This window comes from Piliocolobus tephrosceles, chromosome 20, assembly GCF_002776525.5.
Source record: "Piliocolobus tephrosceles isolate RC106 chromosome 20, ASM277652v3, whole genome shotgun sequence".
Taxonomy (NCBI): Eukaryota; Metazoa; Chordata; class Mammalia; order Primates; family Cercopithecidae; genus Piliocolobus; species Piliocolobus tephrosceles.
The window spans coordinates 36613037-36637273 of NC_045453.1; the positions used below are offsets into that span (position 1 = coordinate 36613037).

Sequence of the window (24237 nt, forward strand, 5' to 3'; positions counted from 1 at the left end):
CATATTCCTCCGAGCGTCAGCTCCGGCCAGCCAGGGCTTCATGGAGGAGCCTCCTCCTGCGGGGCTGTATGCAGGGCCTCAAAACTCCCCCAGAACATGCTGAGCGATGATGACTTGCAGATATTTTCCCACAGCAAGAGAATGGATTTTCCACTGTGGTCCTTGACAGGAATTGGGATCAGAACCACAGAAACACGGGCATGAGGCAGGGGGAACTTGGAGCAGAGGCAGAGGTGACGTCTGCAAACACCCCTGGAACAAACACGTACACGTTGCTCACAGACGCCACTGAGGGTGGTGCTGTGAGGCCCAGCAGCTGAGAGCTGGGTGTGGCAGGTGCACAAGGCCCCCACTCAGGCAGCACACGGGGTGAGTCCAGCCTGGCAGGAGCAGGTGGGATTCTCTGGGGATGGTGACATTCGGACTGTCGAGCTACCTATGACTTCTGGAGGCCTTTAAAGGATATTTTTCCAAACTCTACTCTATTTTTCCAAACTAGACTCCTTTTTATATTTTTTTGCAAATCCCTCAATGATACATCATATGAACTGTGCATTTCTAGAACTAAATGTACAGGTTATATCCAAACTCACGTTAAGGCTTTGTCTAGCTTGGGATGCCATGACAGAACACCACAGGCAGGGCGGCTCAACAACGAAAATTAGTTTCCTCACACTCTGGAGACTGGGAAGTCCGAGGTCAAGGTCCCAGCAGACCTGGTGTCTGGTGAGGCCCCTCCTGACCTGCAGACGGTGGCAGGTGAACCCTTGGGGCCCCTCCCCAGAGTCTGGGAGCACAGTGGGTGGTGGGTGCTATATTTTCACGAGCGTGTTCAGGGATCAGGGCCTGGCTGTGACTTCACCTTATCACTTCCTCCAAGGCCCTCCCCACACGCAGCCACATGGGGGCTGGGGCTCTGACACGCGAGTGTGGGGGGTGCACATTCAGCTCATAAGAGGCTTCAAATAAAAATCACCCAATTTTATTTTATTTTATTTTATTTATTTATTTTGAGACAGAGTTTTGCTCTTGTTGCCCAGGCTGGAGTGCAGTGGCGCGATCGCGGCTCACTGCAACCTCCGCCTCCCAGGTTCACACCATTCTCCTGCCTCAGCCTCCCGAGTAGCTGGGACTACAGGCACCCGCCACCACACCCGGCTAATTTCTTTCTGTATTTTTAGTAGAGACGGAGTTTCACCATGTCAGCCAGGATGGTCTCGACCTCTTGACCTTGTGATGGGCCCACCTTGGCCTCCCAAAGTGCTGGGATTACAGGCACTCGCCAACACGCCCAGCTAATTTTTTGTATTTTTAGCAGAGACAGGGTTTCACTACATTGGTCAGGCTGGTCTCAAACTCCCAACCTCAGGTGATCCGCCCGCCTCAGACTCCCAAAATGCTGGGATTACAGGCATGAGCCACCGCGCCCGGCCAAAATCACCCAATTTTAAAGCCAAATTTTAAATATAAATTATTGTAACAAATTAAGGTGAAAAACACATAAAAGAAATTAGGATAAGCAGAAAGAACTCTCCCATGCTAAAAGTTGGGTTTCGGCCAGGCACGGTGTCTCACGCCTGTAATCCCAGCACTTTGGGAGTCTGAGGCAGGTGGATCATGAGGTCAGGAGTTCAAGACCAGCCTGACCAACATGGTGAAACTCCGTGTCTACTAAAAAAAAAGTACAAAAATTAGCTGGGTGCAGTGGTGGGCACCTGTAATCCCAGGTACTCAGGAGGCTGAGGCAGGAGAATCTCTTGAACCCGGAAGGTGGAGGCTGCAGTGAGCTGAGGTCATGCCATTGCACTCCAGCTTGGGCAACAAGAGTGAGAGACTCCATCTCAAAACAAACAAACAAAAAACCATGAAGAGGAGTCTCAGAATTGAACCACATTGAACCACAATGGTTAACGCTGTTTTTGTTTGTTTTTGTTTTTGTTTTTACAGACAGTCTCACCACAATGAAAAAGGTAGAGACAGCGTTTCACCACGTTGGTCAGGCTGGTTTCTAACTCCGGACCTCAGGTGATCCACCCGCCTCAGCCTCCCAAAGTGCTGGGATTACAGGCGTGAGCCAGCAGGCCAGGCCCTTTTTTCTGTTTTTTTGAGGTGTGATATATTACATACACTAAACTACACAGATTTCAGGTGTACAGTTCGGAAAGTTTCTTGTTTTTACTCCTAACACTGTATTGGGAAAATATTCACGCTCAGAGAAAAGTTGAAAAAATGAAATAGTGAAGATGCCTGCTGCCTAGATCCCCCAGTTAACACTTCGCTGTGTTTGCTTTGTTATGTATTTGTCCGTCTAATCGCTAAAAACTCTTCTTATTTTTCAGTGCATACTAAAAGTATGAAAAATTAGCCAGGCGTGGTGGCGGGCGCCTGTAGTCCCAGCTACTTCGGAGGCTGAGGCAGGAGAATGGCGTGAACCCAGGAGGTGGAGGTTGCAGTGAACCGAGATCGTGCCACTGCACTCCAGCCTGGGCAACAGGGTGAGACTTCGTCTCAAAAAAAAAAAAAAATTTAGTCGGGCATGGTAGCATGCAGCTGTAATCCCAGCTACTAGGGAGGCTGAGACAGGAGAATTGCTTGAACCCAGGAGGCAGAGGTTGTAGTGAGCCGAGATCACGCCACTGCACTCCAGCCTGGGCAACAGAGCGAGACACTCAAAAAAAAAAAACCAGAAAAGAAGCATGGCAATTTTCATCAAAATCCCCGGCTATCATATGCAAACCCCCAGTGGTGAGCCCATGAGGCCCCGGCAGAGACGCCCAGGCTGCAACCCCCGAGCTGTGGCTTTACCACCTTGTGGCAGAAGGGACTCTGTAGATTTGATTCAGTTCAGGATCTCACGACAAGAAGTCCTGGATGAGCCACGTGGGCCCTCAACAGACCCACCAGGGTCCCTGTCAGAAGAGAAGGAAGCAGGAGGGTGACAGAAGTGAGGATGGGAAGGGGCAGGAATGATGTGGGGCCATGAGCCAAGGATGCTGTGGCTTCCAGAAGCCGGAAGAGACCCACGGACTCCCCTGAGCTCCAGGGGATCCAGCCCTGCCAGCTGCTTTGGACTTCAGAGAACCGTGAGACAAAACCTGCATTGCTCTGACACTAAGTCTGGTAATTTATTACAGCAGCCATCGGGAGCCAGCGCACCTCGTAACCTAAAAAAGCCCCCAGGTGCTTGCCAAAAGCACACACACCCATGAGCTGAAAAGACACCTGCAGGAGAGCCTCACAGCCCTGAGCCCAACACCCAAACACCCACATCTGGACGACAACAGGATAGGCTGCAGCCACGCCCCACGCTGCATGCCCCATGCGCCACGCCCATGGCGGGGAGCAGCGTTGCTGCCGGCCTCAGCTGTGAGTCCCTCCCCACCAGGACAAGGAGCAAAGCCAGAGACGCAAGGACACCCTGCCGAGTGGCTGCGTTAAAAGTTCAGTGTGAGCCAGGCAATGGCTCACACCTGTGATCCTAGCACCATGGGAGGCCCAGGCGGGAGGATCACTGAGCCCAGGAGTTTGAGACTGGCCTGGGAAACATAGTGAGATCTACATCTCTACAAAAAAACATTTTTAAAAATCAGCCAGGCGTGGTGGCGCACGCCCACAGTCCCAGCTACTCATGAGGCTGAGGTGGGAGGACCACCTGAGCCCAGGAGGTCAAGGCTGCCGTGAGCCGAGATCGTACCACTGCACTCCAGCCTGAGCAAGAGAGTGAGACCCTGTCTTTAAAAAACCAAAAAACACAGCCGGGTGCAGTGGCTCATGCCTGTAATCCCAGCACTTTGGGAAGCTGGGGTTCACGAGTTCACGAAATTGAGACCAGCCTGGCCAACGTGGCGAAATCTTGTCTCTACTAAAAATACAAAATATCAGCCAGGCATGGTGGCAGGTGCCTGTAATCCCAGCTACTCCGGAGGCTGAGGTGGGAGAATCGCTTGAACCTGGGAGGCAGAGGTTGCAGTGAGCCGAGCGATGGCGCCATTGCACTTGAGCCTGGCAACAGAGCGAGACTCCATCTCAAAACAAAAACAAAAAATACTCTGTCCAGTGCCGAGAGCAGAAATTTTTAAAAAATAAAACGAAAACAAAAAACAGCCATGGTGCTGTGAAGGGTGTTATTGTCTCTGTCCTAATCACCAGCCGCTCCCCTAACAGACTGTAATGTGGTCAGAGCTGATTACAGGTAATTCTGCTCATACCTGAAAGCAAAAACATCTAGAGCAGGTGCAGCTGAGTTCTCAAGCTTCCCAGGAAAGGACTGAACAGGAGAGTGGATAAAAACAAGCCAAGCCCAGCATCTCCCGAGCAGCTGTGGGATCTGTGGGATTGTGGTGTGGAGCCCAGATCAAGCCCAGCATCTCCTGAGCTGCCAAGGGATCTGTGGGATCAGGGTATGGACCTGGACACCCTTCCCACCCCACCCGAACGGCCGTGGGATCTGTAGGATTGGAGTCCTTCCCACCCCACTACTGACCAAAGCACATGATGCCATCTTTTGGTTGAAACCCTTCCATCCAAAAAATAAAAAGACCATCTCAAGTGCAGGAAATTTGCTTCAACAGAACCATTGGATCTGCCGTGCTACTGAAACGGACTGGGAAAGGGGTTCCGGAGGCCAGGTGGGGGCACCTCACGTTCTGCCGGGCGCCAGGAGGGCCGAGATGCCACGCACACTCAGGACGGGAGTCCCCGCATGGATGTAACCTCAGAGGTAACTCCCTGCCCTCATGTGATCAGGACGGCTGAGACCGTGGGGGGTCCTCCTCCCCAACCTTCGTGGACAGAAGGGGGGAACACCAGAAGGGGACAGAGCCGTGGCCCCTCCGCTCGCTAGTTCTTGCTTTATCCCCAGCAAGGAGCTCTGGGGGCTGTAAGGAGCTGCTGTCAGCACAAGGAAGAGAAACTGCCTCACCGGAGGCAGGCTGGCCTGGTCCAAGAAACAGCTGGAAGACCCCCCCCTACCCTGAGAGCTAGGACCCTCACTCCCCTCCCGGAGCAGACAGGAGGCTTGCAGGCAGCACTGCCTACCCGGGAAGCCATCGTCCCCTGTCTGGAGCTCCTGCAGTTCTAATGTACGCTTCAAAATCCCAACATGTCAAGCTCCTGCCTCACCAGGGTTCAGTACACACTTACTTTACAAAACACACAGATTTGACTGTGGCAGCACCGCTTAGGCATGTGTGGGGCCATTTAGTTGGGGCGCCTGGGCTGTTCCTTTACCATCTTCTCATGCAGTAGCTACACATCCACTTCATCAAGGCCTCACCAGTCACCTCTCAGGTCCTTACTGCACTCCCTCCGCAGATGAGAAGGAGACGCCAGGGCCTGGGGAGGCATGGGCCTGCCTGCACACATGAATCTGCACATTTTAATGCTCTTTCCCACAAGCTCTCATAGAAGTGAACTGCTGTAACTGAGAAATAAATTTCAAGGCATACTGTTTCTTGGAAGCTGTTAATGGAAGCTGTTAAGTTAGAATGCATTTGTCCTCCCTGCCTAGAAAATCACTCTTAAAAACAAACAGGCCCCAGGGTCACCAGGAGCCAGAATGATGCACAGAGGGGTTGGGGCATCGACAATGATCCATGGTGACCACCTGACGTATGTTCTTAGAAAAGGGACTTTGTGGCCGGGCGCAGTGACTCACGCCTGTAATCCCAGCACTTTGGGAGGCTGAGGCAGGTGGATCATGAGGGTCAAGAGATCGAGACCATCCTGGCCAACATGGTAAAACCCCATCTCTACTAAAAATATAAAAAGTAGCTGGGCATGGTGGCAGGCGCCTGTAGTCCCAGCTACTCAGGAGACTGAGGCAGGAGAATGGTACGAACCCGAGAGGCGGAGGTTGCAGTGAGCTGAGATTGCACCACTGCACTGCAGCCTGGTAACAGAGCGAGACAAAAAAAAAAAAAGAAGAAGAAAAGAAAGAAAGAAAAGAAAGAAAAGAAAAGAAAGAAAGAAAAAGAAAGAAAGAAAGAAAGAAAGAAAGAAAGAAAGAAAGAAGGAAAGAAAGAAAGAAAGAGGACTTTGTGGCTGGGCACGGTGGCTCACGCCTGTAATCCCAACACTTTGGGAGGCTAAGGCAGGCGGATCGCCTGAGGTCAGGAGTTCAAGACAAGTCTGGCCAACATGGTGAAACCCCGTCTCTACTAAAAATACAAAAATTAGCTGGGCGTGGTCATGGGAGCCTGTAATCCCAGCTACTTGGAGGCTGAGGCAGGAGAATCGCTTGAACCTGGGAGGCGGAGGCTGCAGTGAGTCAAGATTGTACCACCACACTCCAGCCTGGGTGACAGTGAAGCTGTGTCTCAAAAATAAAAAATTTTAAAAACAGGGCATTTGCTTCTATAAATGGGATGAGAATTAAACATCCTCTTCTCTAAGATAGAATAAATATTTAATGGAAACCAGCTGACCTCCACGGGATCATGATCTACCCCCAAACCCCAAGCTTCCAAATCCCAGCCTGAGGGCTCGGGCGGAGGACGCAGCTCAGGGAGTCACTGGCCGCCACGGCGTGGGCAGAAACATCCTCCATCCTCGCACAGCTCACAGCCTTGTGTCCTCATCTTAGCAACTCGGAATAATCGAATGGAAGAGTTTCACAGTTGCCTTGGAAACCCAAGGGATTTAAGACTCTAACAAAAGTACACAGCCAAAATCACTTGTTGGATTCTAAAAACACCTTCTGCTCGACAACTGCATTTAAAGCATTCAGCCCACAGGCTTAAGGAGTGCACTATTTCTCAGTGCCTGGATCGACTCTTATAATATAAAGGACTCCAGCACGGGCACCTGCCAGCGACTGAAGCACACGCACAGCGAGGTGGCCTGGCACCAATGGGAGGGGTCTCCCTGTGCTGACGACGGACCCTGCAGCGCATCTGTAAACATCAGAATACGCCCCCCAAAGCCGGGTCTCTTGCCAGGGACCACTGCCTCCCAGGTTTTCGTTGGAGTTAGTGGAAGATGATAAACAGTCACGAGCAGATGGAAAGGCCACCGGCCCGGGCCTGCTGCCTGTACACTCTCCACATGTACACAGCACAGAGAGAAATGATTTTCCCAACCAGTAATGTCTGGAGACATTTTCGGTTGTACCAACGGGGAACCCAAAGGCAGGTGCTCCTGGCATCTGTGGGTGGAGGCCAGGGCTGCTGCTAACATCCTGTAGTACCCAGGACAGCCTCACGATGGGGCACAACTCAGCCTCAGCCTGCATTAAACCAACTGCTGTGTTTTTTTGTTTGGGTTTTTTTTTTCTTTTTTTTGAGACAGGGTGTCACTCTGTTACCTAGGCTGGAGTGCAGTGGTGCGATCTCGGCTCACTGCAACCTCTGACTCCCTGGTTCAAGCGATTCTCCTGCCTCAGCTTCCTGAGCAGCAGGTACTACAGGCATCCACCACCGCGCCCGGCTAATTTTTGTATATTTAGTAGAGATGAGCTCTCACCATGTTAACCAGGATGGTCTCAATCTCTTGACCTTGTGATCCACCGCCTCGGCCTCCCAAAGTGCTGGAATTACAGGCTTGAGCCACCGCGCCTGGCCTCAGATAACTTTTGTATTAGAGATGGAATTTCACCACTCTGCCCAGGATAGTCACAAACTCCCAGCCTCAAGGGATCTGCCTGCCTCGGTTCCCAAAGCGCCTCCAAAAGGGATTTTGGGCTCCTGAGCTACTGCACGTGGCCACCAACTTTCACTGAACATCCCGGTTCTCATAGCTCAGTGCAGGACACAAGGCAACAACTGAGATGAGAATGAATAAAAGCTACATTGTGTCAAAGCAGAACAGCGTTTACCCACAGGTGGGATAGAGGCATAGAGGCAAGAGAAAAGTACCCTATGACGGATACAGTTTCCCTCTGGGATGATGGAAAAGTCATGATGCACAATTTCATGCGCCACAGAAGGGCATTTCGTCAGGGACAGACCACAGATAACAACCGTGGTCCCGCAGATTAGAACGCAGCCAGGAAATTCCGGTCACCTGGTGACATCATAGCTGTCACAATGTCCCAGCACAACTTAGAAAACTCAGTTTAGGGTAGGACACGCCAAGTGTTTATAAAGTCTGCAGCAGTGCACAGTCCTGTCCTCAGCCTTCATGTTCACTCACCACTCACACACCCAAGGCAACTTGCAGTCCAGCAAGCTCCATGCACGGCAGGTGCCCTACCCAGGCACGCCGTTATCTTTTATACCCTATTTTTACAGCACCCTTTCTATGTTTAGACACACAAACACTTCCCATGGTGTCACAGCTGCCTGCAGTGCTCAGCATGGTAACTAACACTCTGGCGGGTTGGTGCTGGGTCTGTAACTGGCTGCACTTTCTAGTTCTGTGACAGGCGCCCCGTGGCGCTCCCAGAGCAACAGAACCGCCTAACGATGCATTTCTTGGAACCTGTCTCTGTCATCAAGCAACGCATGACTTCACTTAATGCCAGTGAAATGTACATTTGAAAATGGTTAAAATGGTAAGGTTTACACTGTGTCCATTCTACCACAATGATAAAAGTTAACGTATGTCGAGCTGCCTTCACTCCCAGCTCTCGGAGATCTCTCAGTGACGGAAAGGAGGAACCAGGGTCAGGAGAAGGGGCCACACCCACCCTGCCCAGGAAGCCCTCCAGCCAGGGGAGCAGGCAGCGTCTCCCACTGCGCCACCCACACACTCGGCATCTGAGACATTTTTCAGGGCCTCCCACCCTGCGGCTTGCTGTCTTTCGTCCTCCTCTGTCCACTCATGCCCTCCCACGTTCATTTCCAGGCTTCATCCTGGAGGAGCCTCTCCATGGACAGCACCTGCTAGGATGCCTCCATTCCTCCTGTTTTTAAATTAAGAGACACGCTCTAGGCCAGGCGCGGTGGCTCACGCCTGTAATCCCAGCACTTTGGGAGGCCGAGGCGGGTGGATCACGAGGTCAGGAGATCGAGACCATCCTGGCTAACACAGTGAAACCCCATCTCTGCTAAAAATACAAAAAACTAGCCGGGCGTGGTGGCGGGCGCCTGTAGTCCCAGCTACTCAAGAGGATGAGGCAGGAGAATGGCGTGAACCCGGGAGGCGGAGCTTGCAGTGAGCTGAGATCCGGCCACTGCACTCCAGCCTGGGCGATGAGCAAGACTCCATCTCAAAAAAAAAAAAAGACAAGGTCTGGCTCTGTCACCCAGGCTGGAGGGTAGCGGTGTGATAACGGCTCACTGCAGCCTGGACCTCCAGGGCTCAAGCCATCCTCCTGCCCCAGCCTTCGGAGTAGCCGAACTACAGGCACAGGCAACACCACACCCAACTCCAAACACCCTTCCTTGACTTGGGCCACAGCCTGGGGAAAAGAGCAGAGGCTAAATCCCCACAATTATTTTTCATATTACATGCCCAGCACCAGGAATAGTGGCCAGTATTCAGCAAACATTTAATATATTACTTACAAATCTGGAAGACACATAAGGGACAGCCATTCAGGTGGTGACATCCAGCTCCAACAAAGCTAAGCTCAGAGCCCCTTTGCAGTAGGTAATAGGCAGGACCCAAGGGGAGACCCTGTACCATGCAGTGTAAGAAAAAAACATCAGCCAGGCACGGTGTCTCACGCCTGCAATCCCAGCACTTTGCGAGGCCATGGAAGGGGCGGATCACCTGAGGTCAGGAGTTCGAGATCAGCCTGACCAACATGGTGAAACCTCGTCTCTACTGAAAATACAAAAATTAGCCTAGCCAGGCGTGGTGGCACATGCCTATGATCCCACCTACTCAAGAGGCTGTGGCAGGAGAATCACCTGAATCCGGGAGGCAGAGGTTGCAGTGAGCCGAGATCACACCACTGCACTCCAGCCTGGGCAATAGGGTGAGACTGTCTCCAAAAAAAAAAGAAAAAAGAAAAGAAAAGAAAACCAAGGAAATAAACCCAGTCTGTTGGCTTAAACAGGCAGAACCCACAAGTGGTGTTAGCAAATACAAAATCCACTTGCTGGGAAAGGCTGCTTCATGGCTGTAACATCTCAGGTCCCCAGGTCAAGGACAAAGCTAAGGCACCAAAGACAAAGTACATTCATATGGTGTTTCCATTCAACATTCACTACACCAACAGTGACCAAAGGCAGAAGTCCCGGGATGAAAGGCCTGGAGCTGAAGGCCACCCTGGCAAGCGGCCAGTTGAATTACCCCAGTCAGAGCTCACGAGAGGGTCCCATAGGCCAGGGGAAGCAGACCCTGCAGGCCACGCCCTCACCAGGGCTGAGGGGTCCCCTCCCAGTATTACCCACCCCCCGGCTCACATCCCTTTGGCTTCGGAGGAGCCCAGCCCAGGCAGCCCCTGTGTGTGGGTGACACCAGGGCCGTGCTGATGAGGACAGATACACGGGGTCTCTGAGGACCCTGGCAATGCCCTGGCCTTTGAGATGCATTGGCTGCATTCCCTGCGGTCACAACAATTCCCTATAAAAGGAAGTGACCCTAGGAAGCCACCAATGTGAGCCTGGACATGTGTCACTGCATCCCCACAGTGCACAGCCGTGAGGCCTGAACACACGGGGGCAGCTGAGCCCCCGTAACAAGCGAAAGGCTTACTTGAGTCTCGGCTGCTGAACGGCCACCCCGACGTCGGCAGGAAGGACGGCACCGGGGAGCCGGCCCGGCTGTCATCTTCCACCTGCTGTGTGATGTGCCGGACGGTCTCTTTGTTTTTCCGATTCTTTCTTCGGCCCGTGGACTGCCAGGCATCGACAGCACTCTGCTCTGAGAAGGAGTTCTGCACTGCCCCGTCCTTGGCAGAAGGCAGCTCACTCCCTCCGTACTGAGACGGTGAAACCTGTTCTTCCTTGATGCGAAGAGGCCCGTAGCCCACGTCTCCAGGCCACAGAGACTGTGAAGAAACGTCATCGGGGCCGTCAGCCTTGGGCTCCTGATCCTCTTTGCCGTAGCTGCTCCCTCCGTCGTGACAGCTGGCGATGGCTGAGTCTCCAGAAGAATTGGCAGGACTGGTTCGCCGTGCCAGCCATGGGGAGATGCTCCTCCCGGCCATTACCGCCGAGATGAGAGCTTCCGTGCTGCTGCTGGACGAGGCGCCGATCTCAAACTCCGCAAGCTCGTCTGAGGCGTCCGACTTGATGCTGATGTCCAGAGCAGCCTTGATGAAGTCGTGGCATGCTTGCACGATGTCCGTCATCTGCAGGAAGCTGGCAGCTGACATCACCTCGATGACGTTCCTGCTGGTGAGCGCCAGGTGTGCGGAGTACATGAAGTCGATGATGGCCTTGAAGCCCTGGGCCGTGACGATGTCCAGGTGCGTGACCGTGGCCTGCTCCGACGTCTTCTGCACCTGGCAGTAGAGTGTCTTGAAGTAGCGGCTGCTGCCCAGCAGGACGTTCTTGTGTGCCTTGAAGACCTTGCCCTCCACGACCACACAGACGTCGCACAGGACACCGTGCTGCCTCTGCTCGTTGAGCTCCCGCAGCAGGTGCCGGTAGTGGGACGCGATTTCCATATCTTCCTTTCGGTTGTTCATTTGGAAGCCCTGGTATCGCCTCTTTTACAGACTCTGTGGAGGTAAGAACAAGTGTTACCCAAGCTCAGCACAGGCAGAGGCCGTGAGAGGCAGCCCAGGAGATGCTGGGTGGGGGGCGGGAGGAGGGCCATGCGGCACAGAGCATGGCCAGTGGGAGAAGGACGCACTGGAGAGCCCACCCACAGGTGTGCAGCAGGGGCCTGTGTCTCTGCCTGAAGCAGGGCAGCAAACGCCGGAGGGCACCAGTGCATCCAGGGTGGGACGTCTGCCATGCGTTTCCGTGCTGGAGGCTAATGGGATTCTGAACAGAATCCCACACACAGCAACTTGCATATCCCAGAAACGATGAAAACACCCAGCCATGGCTGAAGCAACTCTTACCCAAACTAAGAGGTCGGTTAAATGGCCCACACTGTGGCCATCCCTCACGCTTGAAGAAACATTCTTTTTTTTTTTTTTTTTTTTTTTTTTTGAGACGGATTCTCGCTGTCACCCAGGCTGGAGTGCAGTGGCTGGATCTCAGCTCACTGCAAGCTCCGCCTTCCGGGTTCACGCCATTCTCCTGCCTCAGCCTCCCGAGTAGCTGGGACTACAGGCACCCGCCACATCGCCCGGCTAATTTTTTGTATTTTTTTAGTAGAGACGGGGTTTCACTGTGTTAGCCAGGATGGTCTCGATCTCCTGACCTCGTGATCCGCCCGTCTCGGCTTCCCAAAGTGCTGGGATTACAGGCTTGAGCCACCGTACCCGGCCTTGAAGAAACATTCTTAAGAAAAAAGAATAAAACTTCCTACACAAAAACCCCACAGAATAAGGATTTAAAGCATTCATAGCCTTAGTCCTGAACGTTTCCAAAACTCTGAGCTCAAACCAGCCCAAGTTTGATTCTGGAAGAGGGAGGCTTCCTGGCTTAGGGCTGGGCCGCTGCCCAGCACCGGGACAGGGCTAGAGGGAGCTCAGGCCCTGAGGATGCCAGCACCCCGGACGTCTGAGACATGACTACGGTCTCTGGGTACCCCTCATCAGAAGAAAGCCCTGCCTCACAGAGTCACGGGAGACGTGGAATCGTTTCTGAATCGGGTGCACCCTGCCCCAGAGTCTCTCCTGTCTCTCCTTAGACTCAGGGATGTGAGTCCTCAGCCTGTTCTCGTCTGTTGGGACCACTCTAACAAGGGGCCATCGCCTGGGAGGTTTAAACAACAGAAACTTATTCTCAGGTCCAGAATCAGGATGTCAGCCGAGCTGGGAGTGCCTTTCCAGCCCCTCCCCATGCTGGCGTTCTGTGAGGACGCATCGCACGAGCTCTGCCTCCGTCTCAACACGGCTTCTCCCGGGGTGCACGTCTGTGTCCAAATGTCACCTTTCCACAAGGATGCTGGTCGTCCGGGAGTAGGGTCCAGTCCCATGGTCTCGTCTTAATTAATCACATCCACAGTGACCCTGTTTCCAATAAGGTCACATTCTGAGGTCCTAGGGGGCTAGAACTTCCACAGACGAATCATAAGGGGACACGCTCACCCCACAGCCCTGCCTGGGAAGGAAACAGTGGTTGGGTCTCTCCCGTTACAAACTCAATTTTCCAGCTGATGAGTCAAGCAGGACTCACCTGAAACGCTAAATGTGTTTAATAGGACAAAACTAAGCAAACGCTGGAATATTCCATGTCCTTCCTGCAAGGAGCCCCCATACGCAGCCCTCATGGGGGACCGGGCCGGTCAAAAGTTCTGAAATGCATTATTATTCAATCAGGGCAGCTTAAAATCAGTTATGTACTCAGAGATTCTATAGTTAAAAAAAATAAAATTTTCATTTGGGAAAAAAGTTATCTGTTCACTAAAAGGAAAAAAGTAACAATCTTTTGCAGTGGCATGATCTCAGCTCATGGCAGCCTCCAACTCCTGGGCTCAAGCAATCCTCTTGCCTTAGCCACCTGAGTAGCTGGGACCACAGGCACACACCCCAATGCCTGGCCAACTTTTTCATTTCTTGTAGTGACAGGAGTCTTGCTTTGTTGCCCAGGCTGGTCTCAAACTCTTGGGCTCAAGCGATCTTCCCACCTCAGCCTCCCAAGGCACTGGAATTACAGGCGTGAACCACCACACCCTGACACAATTGATAATCTTCAAAAGAGATGAGTCGGCTATGGAAGTATTAAGAATACACATAATCTCTCTAAGTCCAGAACAGGGAAGTTCTGGGAGAATACTTGAATTTACATTTGAAATTTGATAATCCCTCAGCATCAGAAATCTGCTCGTGGGGCCACGTCAACCCCACTGTAGTAGAAGAGCAGCTGCAAACCCCAAAACAGAAGCACCCGGGGCCACTCAGGGCCTTGAGCTTGCAACCTGTATTCTGTGTGGGATGCATCTGCCCCGGCCTGGAGGAGTCTACCATCTAATGGACACACCTGGCCACAAGACACACCCCTGTTCACAGGGCACAGCTGTGGGCAGACAGGCGCACTCACGGGACACACCCGTTCACAGGGCACAGCTGTGGACAGAGGCGCACTCATGGGACAGACCCCTGTTCACAGGACACACCTGTGGGCCGACAGCTGCTTCCACAGAACACACACCTGTTTGCTGGGCACACCTGTGGCTGCTGCACAGGCTCACAGGCACTTGGTACATCTCAAGTCCCCGTGTGGCAACCCCCGTGTGTGAGGTGCCCCTTCAGAGAGGAGCTCCCGATCCACACTGGGGCACAGGTGTCAAGTCTCCAAAGAGTGGGTGCTGTGAGCTGCAGGGTCCAAGGGGCGTCTGCAGCTGCACTGATGTCAGGCTGCCCAACAGTTACCCTAGACCCTCAGAGGGACGCCGCCTCTGCTATCTCCTCCAAAGGCCGCCTCAGTTTTTTCTGAGGCTTCTTGGTATTTGCTTTACTTATACGTCACGAATCTCAAGATCCTTCCCGTCAAAGAGAATCGCTTATGAAACGGGCATCAGCATAACCGCTCTGGTGACCACAATAACCTGAAGCCATGCTCCAAACTCACAAGCTGCATCACCGTGCAGGTACTAGGGGCACAAAGCCACGCATGGCTCCGCCCCAACCATGGATAACCAGGTACACAGGCCGCTGGGCAGTTATACTGGGCAGGCTCCGCCCCAGGTGCACAGGCTGCTGGGCAGTTACACAGGGTAGGCTCTACCCCAGGTGCACAGGACGCTGCCCACAGTTACATTGTGCAGGCAGTGAGGGGGGCTGCATGGGGCCTGTCCTGCCAGGCAGGCAATGCACCAGCACGCTGTGCTTTTGGGGGCCATTTCAAATCCCAACAGCCACCAGGAAATGGGGAGGTGTTCTCCACAGTGCATGCTAAGGAACTGAGGGCCTCAAAACCAGCACAGCCAGGAGGGATTCAACGGCAAGCCTGTGCTTCCAGCTCCAAAGCCTGGGTGCTCCCACCCATCGTGCCATCCTGTGCTGGCATGAGGTCTGCCAACCCTCCCTGGGTCCAGGGAGCAAGGTCATGCACCTGTCTCCAGCAGAACGACCACCGGCAAACAGGCTCCGCCAAACGGGGCTTCTAGCCTCCTCCTCCCTGGGTCAGCTGGAACGGAGGAAGAGGGACCTTCCCAGCCTCTAGGGCCATCTTGGAAGTGGTGGTGCCCATCCCAAATCCTCTCTCCAACAGACTCCAGAAGGTGACGAGTGTCCGTCATGAGCCCTCTGAGGACTGTGAACAGGCGCGCTGCTGTTGAGGACACACACTTCCCACTCACTCCAGCCCTCTCATGTGAGGACGAATGTGCCCTGGTCACAGCCTGGATAGATCCCGTTTCGCAGGACGCAGAGCCAGGAAATCTGAAGACCGCGATGCACACACTCCATTTGCTGCACTGTGTGTTCAAAGTATTAATTTAGGGCACAGAGTGGGGTTATTTTTCCCTGCGTCCCTAAGGAGCTTTGCTGGGAAGGCTGTTTGTTCTAATAAAAATGTAAAACAGCAGGTGTGATTCAGGCGGTGGCATGAGACGAGGAGGGCGGGACGCTTTGGGTGCCCCCTGCTGGCAGCGCCTGGCACGCAGCATCCCAGGCCTCCGGCTCCTCCCCCAGGGCCTGTCCCTGGGTCGAATTCCAAATAACTCAGCCGGCATGAACCACCCTCTCAAACATCAACTCACACTGTTTTACCACATTCACACTTGATCTCTCTGTTTTGCCTCTGACTTGAAACCTGCATTTCCATTAGGCTCCATTTAAATCTTTCATTTGAAATTTTGCTTAAGGCCCAGTGTGGTGGCTCACACCTGTCATCCTGGCACTTTGGGAGGCCGAGGCGGGCGGATCACCTGAGGTCAGGAGTTCGAGACCAGCCTGGCCAACATGGTGAAATCCCATCTCTACTAAAATACAAAAATTAGCAGGACATGGTGGCAGGCGCCTGTAATCCCAGCTACTTGGGAGGCTGAGGCAGGAGAATCACTTGAACTCAGGAGGCGGAGGTTGCAGTGAGCCGAGATCATACCATTGCACACCAGCCTGGGCAACACGAGTGAGTCTCAATAATAAAAAAAAAAAAAAAAAGGAAAATAAAATAAAATTTTGCTTAAAATGTAATCTAACAGGCCAGGCACAGTGGCTCAGGCCTATAATCCCAACACTTTGGGAGGCTAATGCAGGTGGATCACTTGAGGTCAGGGGTTCAAGTCCAGCCTGGGCAACATGGTGAAACCCGGTCTTTACAAAAAGCACAAAAATTAGCTGGGCATTGGCTGGGCGTGGTGGCTCACACCTGTAATCTCAGCACTTTGGGAGGCCGAGGTGGGTGGATTACCTGAGGTCAGGAGTTCGAGACCACCCTGGCCAACATGGTGAACCCCCGTCTCTACTAAAAATACAAATATTAGCTGGGCGTGATGGCAGGCACCTGTAATCCCAGCTACTCAGGAGACTGAGGCAGGAGAATCGCTTGAGCCTCGGGAGCGGAGCTTGCAGTGAGCCGAGATTGTGCCACTGCACTCCAGCCTGGGCGACAGAGTGAGACTCTGTCTCAAAAAACAAAAAATTTTTTTGCTGGGCGTGGTGGTGTGCACCTGTGGTCCCAGCTCCTAAGAAGGCTGAGGTGGGAGAATCACTTGAGCCTGGGAGGCAGAGGGTGCAGTGAGCCGAGGTGGCGCCAGTGATCTCCAGCCTGGGCAACAGAGCGAGACTCTGTCTTAAAAAAAGGTAAGTTGGGGCCGGGCGCGGTGGCTCAAGCCTGTAATCCCAGAACTTTGGGAGGCCGAGACGGGCGGATCACGAGGTCAGGAGATTGAGACCATCCTGGCTAACACAGTGAAACCCCGTCCCTACTAAAAAACACAAAAAACTAGCCAGGCGAGGTGGCAGGCGCCTGTAGTCCCAGCTACTCAGGAGGCTGAGGCAGGAGAATGGTGTAAACCCAGGAGGCGGAGCTTGTAGTGAGCTGAGATCCGGCCACTGCACTCCAGCCTGGGCGACAGAGCGAGACTCCGTCTCAAAATAAATAAATAAATAAAATTTTAAAAAAGTAATTAATAGATAAATCACCATTTTAAAGTGGAAGCAAGATACCCTTGGCTCTAGAATCAAACTGCCGGTGGCCAGGAGTGCTCCGGGGAAGACAGAGGTGGCCACAGCCATCTGTCCTGACCAAGTTTAACTCAGCTACTCTAAGAACTGTTCTACATAATTATTTTGGTGAAACTGTTTTGTTTTCAGACACGGTGTCACTCAGTCACCCAGGCAGGAGTGCAGTGGCATGATCAGGGCTCACTGCAGCCTCCACCTCCCAGGCTCAAGCAATTCTCCCACCTCAGCCTCCTGAGTAGCTGGGACCACAGATGCACACCACCACACTCAGCTAATTTTTTTTTTTTTTTAATTTCTCAGAGATAGGGTTTCACCATGTTGCCCAGGCTGGTCTCAAACTGCTGGACTCAAGCCATCCACCAGCCTCGGCCTTCCAAAGTTCTGCAACTACAGGCATGAGCCACCACGTGTGGCCTGGTGAAACTAATTTTTTTTTTTCTTTTAGATGGCGTCTCACTGTTGCCCAGGCTAGAGTGCAGTGGTGCGATCTCGGCTCACAGCAACCTCCACCTCCTGGGTTCAAGTGATTCTTGTGCCTCTGCCTCCCGGGGAAGCTGGGATTACAGGTGTGCGCCACCACACCCCACTAATTTTTGTAATTTTAGTAGGGACAGGGTTTCGCCATGTTGGCCAGGCTGGTCTCGAACTCCTGGCCTCAGGTGATCCTCCCACCTCAGCCTCCCAAAGTGCTGGGATTACAGGCGCGAGCCACCGTGTGGCCCGGTGAAACTAATTTTTTAATGGGAAAACGTTTTGAACAGACACATCACAAAGAAGAAACATCAGCAGGCAGACACGGACAGAGGCTTCCCCAGCTGTCGGGGAAGTACACCCGGAACCACAGTGAGCTCCCCGATGGATGAGAGTGGCCGGGACTAAGAGGCAAGACCACACCATGTGTCCTCGAGGACGGGAGCACCTGGAGCCTGCTCAGCTGCTGGGGGCACATGGAATGGGGCAGCCGCTGTGGAAAACAGTTCAGCAAAGCTGAACAGCACAGGACCCGACAACTCTGGCACCTGCCAGAGAAGCAAAACCACCTGTCCAGAAAGACTCATGCGCGAACGTTCACACGACCTTCGCTCAGAAAAGCCAAGGTTTGGGAACAACCCAAATGTGCAAACGTGCATCAACAGGTGAGCAGGTAAACACAGGGATGCTTCCAAACCGCAGAGGCAGCTCAGGCACAAGAAGGGGCTGCCGGGTTCCGTCCCAGCCTTGGCGCCCTGGGGCACCTCCCTGCTCAGCCTTCCGTCCCCCGATACAGGTCACATCCACGCCACACGGATTATCCCGCAACTATTATGCTCAGTAAGAGAAGACAGTCACCAAGGCGGGTGTGTGATTCCCTTTATAGGAAACTCTAGACAGAAGTGAGTCCACAGTGGCAGACGGCCGGCAGGGGACTGCCTGGGCTCGGTGGTGGGGAGACGCTGCGGGAAGCTCCTGGGATGATGGGGAGGGCCTGTGTCTCCAAAACCACTAGCAGCGCCACCCAAGAGTTCGAGCTCATCAAATTATACTTGTTAAACAAGTGCCGTTTGTTGCATGTAAATTATGCCTCAGTAAAGGATTAGAAGCTTAGTTTTGTAAAAATATTCTTCCTCAGCTATAATCCTGTGCTCATCCATCCAAGGACCTCGCTGCCATTTGTTACAGTTTGAACACCCTGCCCCCGCCCCCCAAATTCATGTTGAAGTCCTAACCCCTCATACTTCAGAATTCTATCTTATTTGGAAATAGGTCGTTGCAGATGCAATTAGTTAAATTAAGATGAGGTCGCTGGGGCTGGACACAGTGGCTCACACCTGTAATCCCAGCACTTTGGGAGGCCGAGGTGGGTGGGTTGCTTGAGGCCAGGAGTTCGAGACCAGCCTGGCCAACATGGTGAAACTTCGTCTCTGCTAAAAATACAAATATTAGTCAGACGTGGTGGCACTCCTGAGTAGCTGGGATTCCTGCTGAGGCAGGAAAATCACTTGAACCGGGAGGTGGAGGCTTCAGTGAGCCGAGATCGCGCCACTGCACTCCAGCCTGGGTGACTAGAGTGAGACCCTGTCTCAAAAAAAAAAAAAAAAAAAAAATGAGGTTACTAGGGGCCCCTAATCCAGTATGATGGGTACCCTTAAAAGGGGGAGAAATTTGGACACAGGCTGGCGGGAAGCGGCAGCAGCGGAGGCCCCGCCAGAGGCTGGAGAGAAGCCTGGAACAGACCCCCCAGCACCCTTCCAGGAACCACGGCCGACGCCCGAACCTCAGACCCCCAGCACCCTCCCAGAAAATGCAGCGGGACGACGCCCGAACCTCAGACCTCCAGCCTCCGGGACTGGGGGAAATAAATGTCTGTTGTTTCAGATGTTCCCTTTGTGGCCCTTTGACATGGCAGCCCCGGGTCACTGACACCCTGTTCCTACCACCAAAGAGCGCGATACCACAGACGCCAACAGGAGGAAACACGTTTGTTTAAGGGCAGCTCTGCCCACTCTCACCAAGAAACCCCCCAACCCACTCCCCCAGGGCACCATCCCCCAGGGCACCATCCCCCACGGTGCCATCCCAGCAGGGACCAGTGTGGGCACCATCCCCCAGGGCACCATCCCGGCAGGAACCAGGCATGGGCACCATTCCCTAGGGCGCCTCGCCAACAGGGAGCAGGCACCACCCCTCACACCAAGGCGTTCATGGTTTACCCTCTTCTGAAAAAATCAAGGTTAGGACATGAATTCTGTGGAACTTGCACAAATGAAATTTCACGTACGTTATATTATCATTGTTTGTGGTTGCATTTCAAAATTTTTTTTTTTTTTTTTTTTTAAGACGAGTCTCGCTCTGTTGCCCAGGCTGGAGTGCAGTGGCCAGATCTCAGCTCACTGCAAGCTCCGCCTCCCGGGTTCACGCCTTTCTCCTGCCTCAGCCTCCCGAGTAGCTGGGACTACAGGCACCCGCCACCTCGCCCGGCTAGTTTTTTTGTATTTTTAATAGAGACGGGGTTTCACCGTGTTAGCCAGGATGGTCTCGATCTCCTGACCTCGTGATCTGCCCATCTCGGCCTCCCAAAGTGCTGGGATTACAGGCTTGAGCCACCACGCCTGGCCCGCATTTCAAAATTTTTAAGTGAGCTCCTGACTAGAAAACTCTCCAAGACACATTAGCAGAGGCATCTTTCGACAGCGAGACAGGTGGTCCTGTCCATGTCATCTCCAGACTGTCCACGTCATCTCCAGCTAGCAAGTGGGAGCTGGCAATGAGGACTTGAGGTTTTCCACAGGGCAGCCCCCATGTGACCATCTGAAGACGCAAAGCCATGTCTGGCGGCCCCGGGCTGCCCAGGTCTCCGTCAGCGGCCCTGCCACCCCTACCCCTCCCTGCCCGCTGGCCCCTTTCAGTTCCTTCACCTCCAACCCAGCTCCAATGCCCAGGCCGCCGCCTCCGCCTTGCCGAACCTGACGACCGTCACTTCCTTCTTTTTGTTTTTGTAATGGGGTCTCACTCTGTCTCCCAGGCTGGAGTGCAGCAGAGCAATCTCGGCTCACGGCAGCCTCAACCTCCCAGGCTCAAGGGATCCTCCCACCTCAGCCTCCCGAGCAGCTGGGACCACAGGCGCATGCCCCTACACGGGCTAATTTTTTTGTTGTGTAGAGACAGGGTTCCCTTGCATGGCCCAGGCTGGTCTTGAATTCCTAGACTCAAACGAACCTGCCGCCCTGGCCTCTCAAAGTTCTGGGATGACAGGCATGAGCCACTGCACCAACATGACGTCACTTCCTTCTGCCGGGTGTCCCCAGAGCACAGCACACTTCCCCTTTCCAAACACCTCTCACTGCCCCGTGCTGCCGTCTCAGCCCCAGCCACCAGGGTCTTGGTGGGCCGTGGGGTCCCTGGGTGGACGGGCTTCCACTCCCACCTCAGCAGCTCCAGGCCTCAGCATCCCTCCAGCTTCAGCCAGGTGCCCACCAGTCATACGCAGGGGAAGCCTGGAGCAGTGCCTGGCTCGGGCCATGTGTGAGGGTGGCAGGGGTGCCCGAGATGGACACGAGGTGTTCTGGGCACCCAGGAGGTGGCGGGGGCAGCTGAGCTCCTAGTCGCTCATTTGGGTTGTGGAGACAGGTCAGATCTGTAAAGGCGAATGCTGCCATGAATCACAACAGCGGTCTCGAGCCCTCTCAGCTGATGGACACAGCCTCCTCCTCCTCCAGGAAGCCCTCCCGGTGTTACTGTTCTTACACTGACAGCACACACCTCACCTCGCTGCCTGACACTGCCCTGCCTTCCTCTCAGCCCAGGGACCACATCTCAATGTGGACAGGCCCAACACATACACTTGAGATCAACAAAACCACAGTACCAGGCCAGGCACGGTGGCTCACGCCTGTAATCCCAGCACTTTGGGAGGCCAAGGCAGGTGGATCACCAGGTCAAGAGATCAAGACCAACCTGGCCAACATGGTGAAACCCCATCTCTACCAAAATTACAAAAATTAGCCATGCGTGGTGGGGGGCGCCTGTAATCCCAGCTACTCAGGAGGCTAAGGCAGGAAAATCGCTATAACCTGGGAGGCGGAGGTTGCAGTGAGCTGAGGTGGCACCACTGCACTCCAGCCTGGACAACAGAGTGAGACTCTGTTTCAAAAAAACAACAACAAAAACAACTACACGACTTTTTTTTTTTCCCCCTCAGAAGGAGTCTTACGCTGTTGCCAGGCTGGAGTGCACTGACATGACCTCAGCTCACTGCAACCTCTGCCTCCCGAGTTCACGTGATTCTCGTGCCTCAGCCTCCCAAGTAGCTGGAATTATAGGTGTACGCCACCACACCCGGCTAATTTTTTTTTATTTTTAGTAGAGACAGGGTTTCACCATGTTGGCCAAGTTGGTCTCGAACTTCAGACCTCAGTGCTCCACCCGCCTCTGCCTCCCAAAGTGCTGAGATTACAAACATAAGCCACCATGCCTGGCCCCAACTTTAAAAAATATTGTAATTTTCTTACAAAGCTAATCAGCTGGCAGAGGAAGGTAGCTCACGCCTGTAATCCCAGCCTTTTGGGAGGCCAAGGCGAGCAGATCACCTGAGGTCAGGAGTTCGAGACCAGTCTGGCCAACATAGTGAAACCCTGTCTCTACTAAAAATAAAAATAAAAAAATAGCCTGGCGTGGTGGCGGGCACCTGGAATCCCAGCTACTCAGGAAGCTGATGCAGGAAAATCGCTCGAACTCGAGAGGCGGAGGTTGCAGTGAACCGAGAACCTGCCACTGAACTCCAGCCCAGGCAACAAGAGTGAAACTTCATCTCAACAACAACAAAAAAAGAAAGCAAGCTAATCAGCTTAACAAGGCAAGAAAACTATTTGTGTACATTTTAAATGACATACACTGTGACCTGAAATGGTAACTTCAAAAAAAAAAAAAAAAATAGAACGTAAATAAGAAAGTTGTAATACCTGCTTAGAATAAAGGTAACGCTATGCTCTCAAGGAATATGATAGAATTTTTTTTTTTCTTGAGATGGAGTCTGGCTCTGTCACCCAGGCTGGAGTGCAGTGGTGCGACCTCGGCTCACTAAAACCTCCACCTCCCCGGTTCACGCCATTCTCCTGCCTCAAGCCTCTCGAGTAGCTGGGACTACAGGCGCCCTCCACCACGCTCGGCCAATTTTTTGTATTTTTAGCAGAGACGGGGTTTCACAGTGGTAGCCAGGATGGTCTTGATCTCCTGACCTCGTGATCCACCCACCTTGGCCTCCCCCCAAAGTGCTGAGATTACAGGCATGAGCCACCACACCAGTTGGGATTGGTGTTAATTCTTCTTAAAATGTTTGATAGAATTCAACAGTGAAGTGATACATACAATCATATATATACACAGAGAGAGAGAGACTTTTGTTGGAAGTTTATTGACTACTGATTCAATTTCTTTATTGAAATTGACCTTTCTTTTTGGAAACTAAAAAGTACAATAACTGGGCCAGGAGCAGTGGCTCATGCCTGTAATCCCAGCACTTTGGGAGGCCAAGGCAGGTGGATCACGAGGTCAGGAGATCGAGACCATCCTGGCCAACACGGTGAAACCCCATCACTACTAAAAATACAAAAAATTAGCCGGGCACGGTGGCAGGTGCCTGTAATCCCAGCTACTGGGGTGGCTGAAGCAGGAGAATGGTGTGAACCTGGGAGGCGGAGGTTGCAGTGAGCCGAAATAGCGCCACTGCACTCCAGTTTGGGTGACAGAGTGAGACTCCATCTCAAAAAAAAAAAAAAAAGTACAATAACTGTAGCGAAAGTTTCTGAACTTTTCTTTCATTGGAAGTTTTTTGACTACTGATTCTTTGTTTGTTACAGGTCTATTCAGATTTTCTGTTTCTTCTTGAGTCAGTTTGGTCTGGCTCTGTTGCCCAGGCTGGACTGCAGTGGCCCCATCTTGGCTCACTGCAACTTCTACCTCCCTAGTTAAAGTGATTCTCCCCCCTCAACCTCCCAGTATCTCGGACTGCAAGCGCCCGTCAGCATACCTGACTAATTTTTGTATTTTTAGTAGGGACGGGGTTTCACCATGTTGGCCAGGCTGGTCTCAAACTCCTGGCCTCAAGCAATCTGCCTGCCTCAGCCTCTCGAAGGCTGGGATTACAGGAATGAGCCACCACGCCCGGCTAACGTTTTTGTATTTTTTTAGTACAGACGGGGTTTCACCGTGTTAGTCAGGACGATCTCCCGACCTCGTGATCCGCCCTCCTCGGCCTCCCAAAGTGCTGGGATTACAGGCTGAGCCCCGTGCCCGGCCTCCAGCTACTCCATTTTTTAACATTTTGCCGCGTCTGTTTACATCAAGCAATATGGTGGAATCCCTAACCAGTTACTTTTTGCTTAAAAGTTGTACTAGTCCAAAACAAGCGAAGCCACCCATCTGTTCGAGGCAGCGGGTCTGGCTTACGGGCACCGCCTCAGGGCTCGCTCCCCCTCCGAGCAGGTCCCACTCCCCGAGCGGGGCTCGCCCGGTGTCCGGCCTCCGAGGCCATGTGCCAAGTCCCCACCTTGTGCGGCGCAGGCCGTTCCCACAGGGGACACTCACGGAAGTTGAACGGACCTTCCGGAAGCCGAACGGCCCTTCCCACAAGGGACGCCCACGAAAGCCGAACGGCCCTTCCCACAGGGGACGCCCAC

The 24237-nt window shown here is 53.1% G+C and overlaps 1 protein-coding gene across 1 annotated transcript in view; it reads right to left on the bottom strand.

The window, feature by feature from the left end:
* The window catches only part of ZBTB46 (zinc finger and BTB domain containing 46), a 50169-nt gene extending 38610 nt beyond the window's left edge, over positions 1-11559 (bottom strand). Inside the window, exon 1 of the mRNA XM_023183303.2 lies at positions 10585-11559. Within this exon, the coding sequence (XP_023039071.1) occupies positions 10585-11521 (937 nt within the window). The 5' untranslated portion in view covers positions 11522-11559. The remainder of the gene's footprint in view (positions 1-10584) is intronic.
* Positions 11560-24237: the final 12678 nt, after the last annotated feature.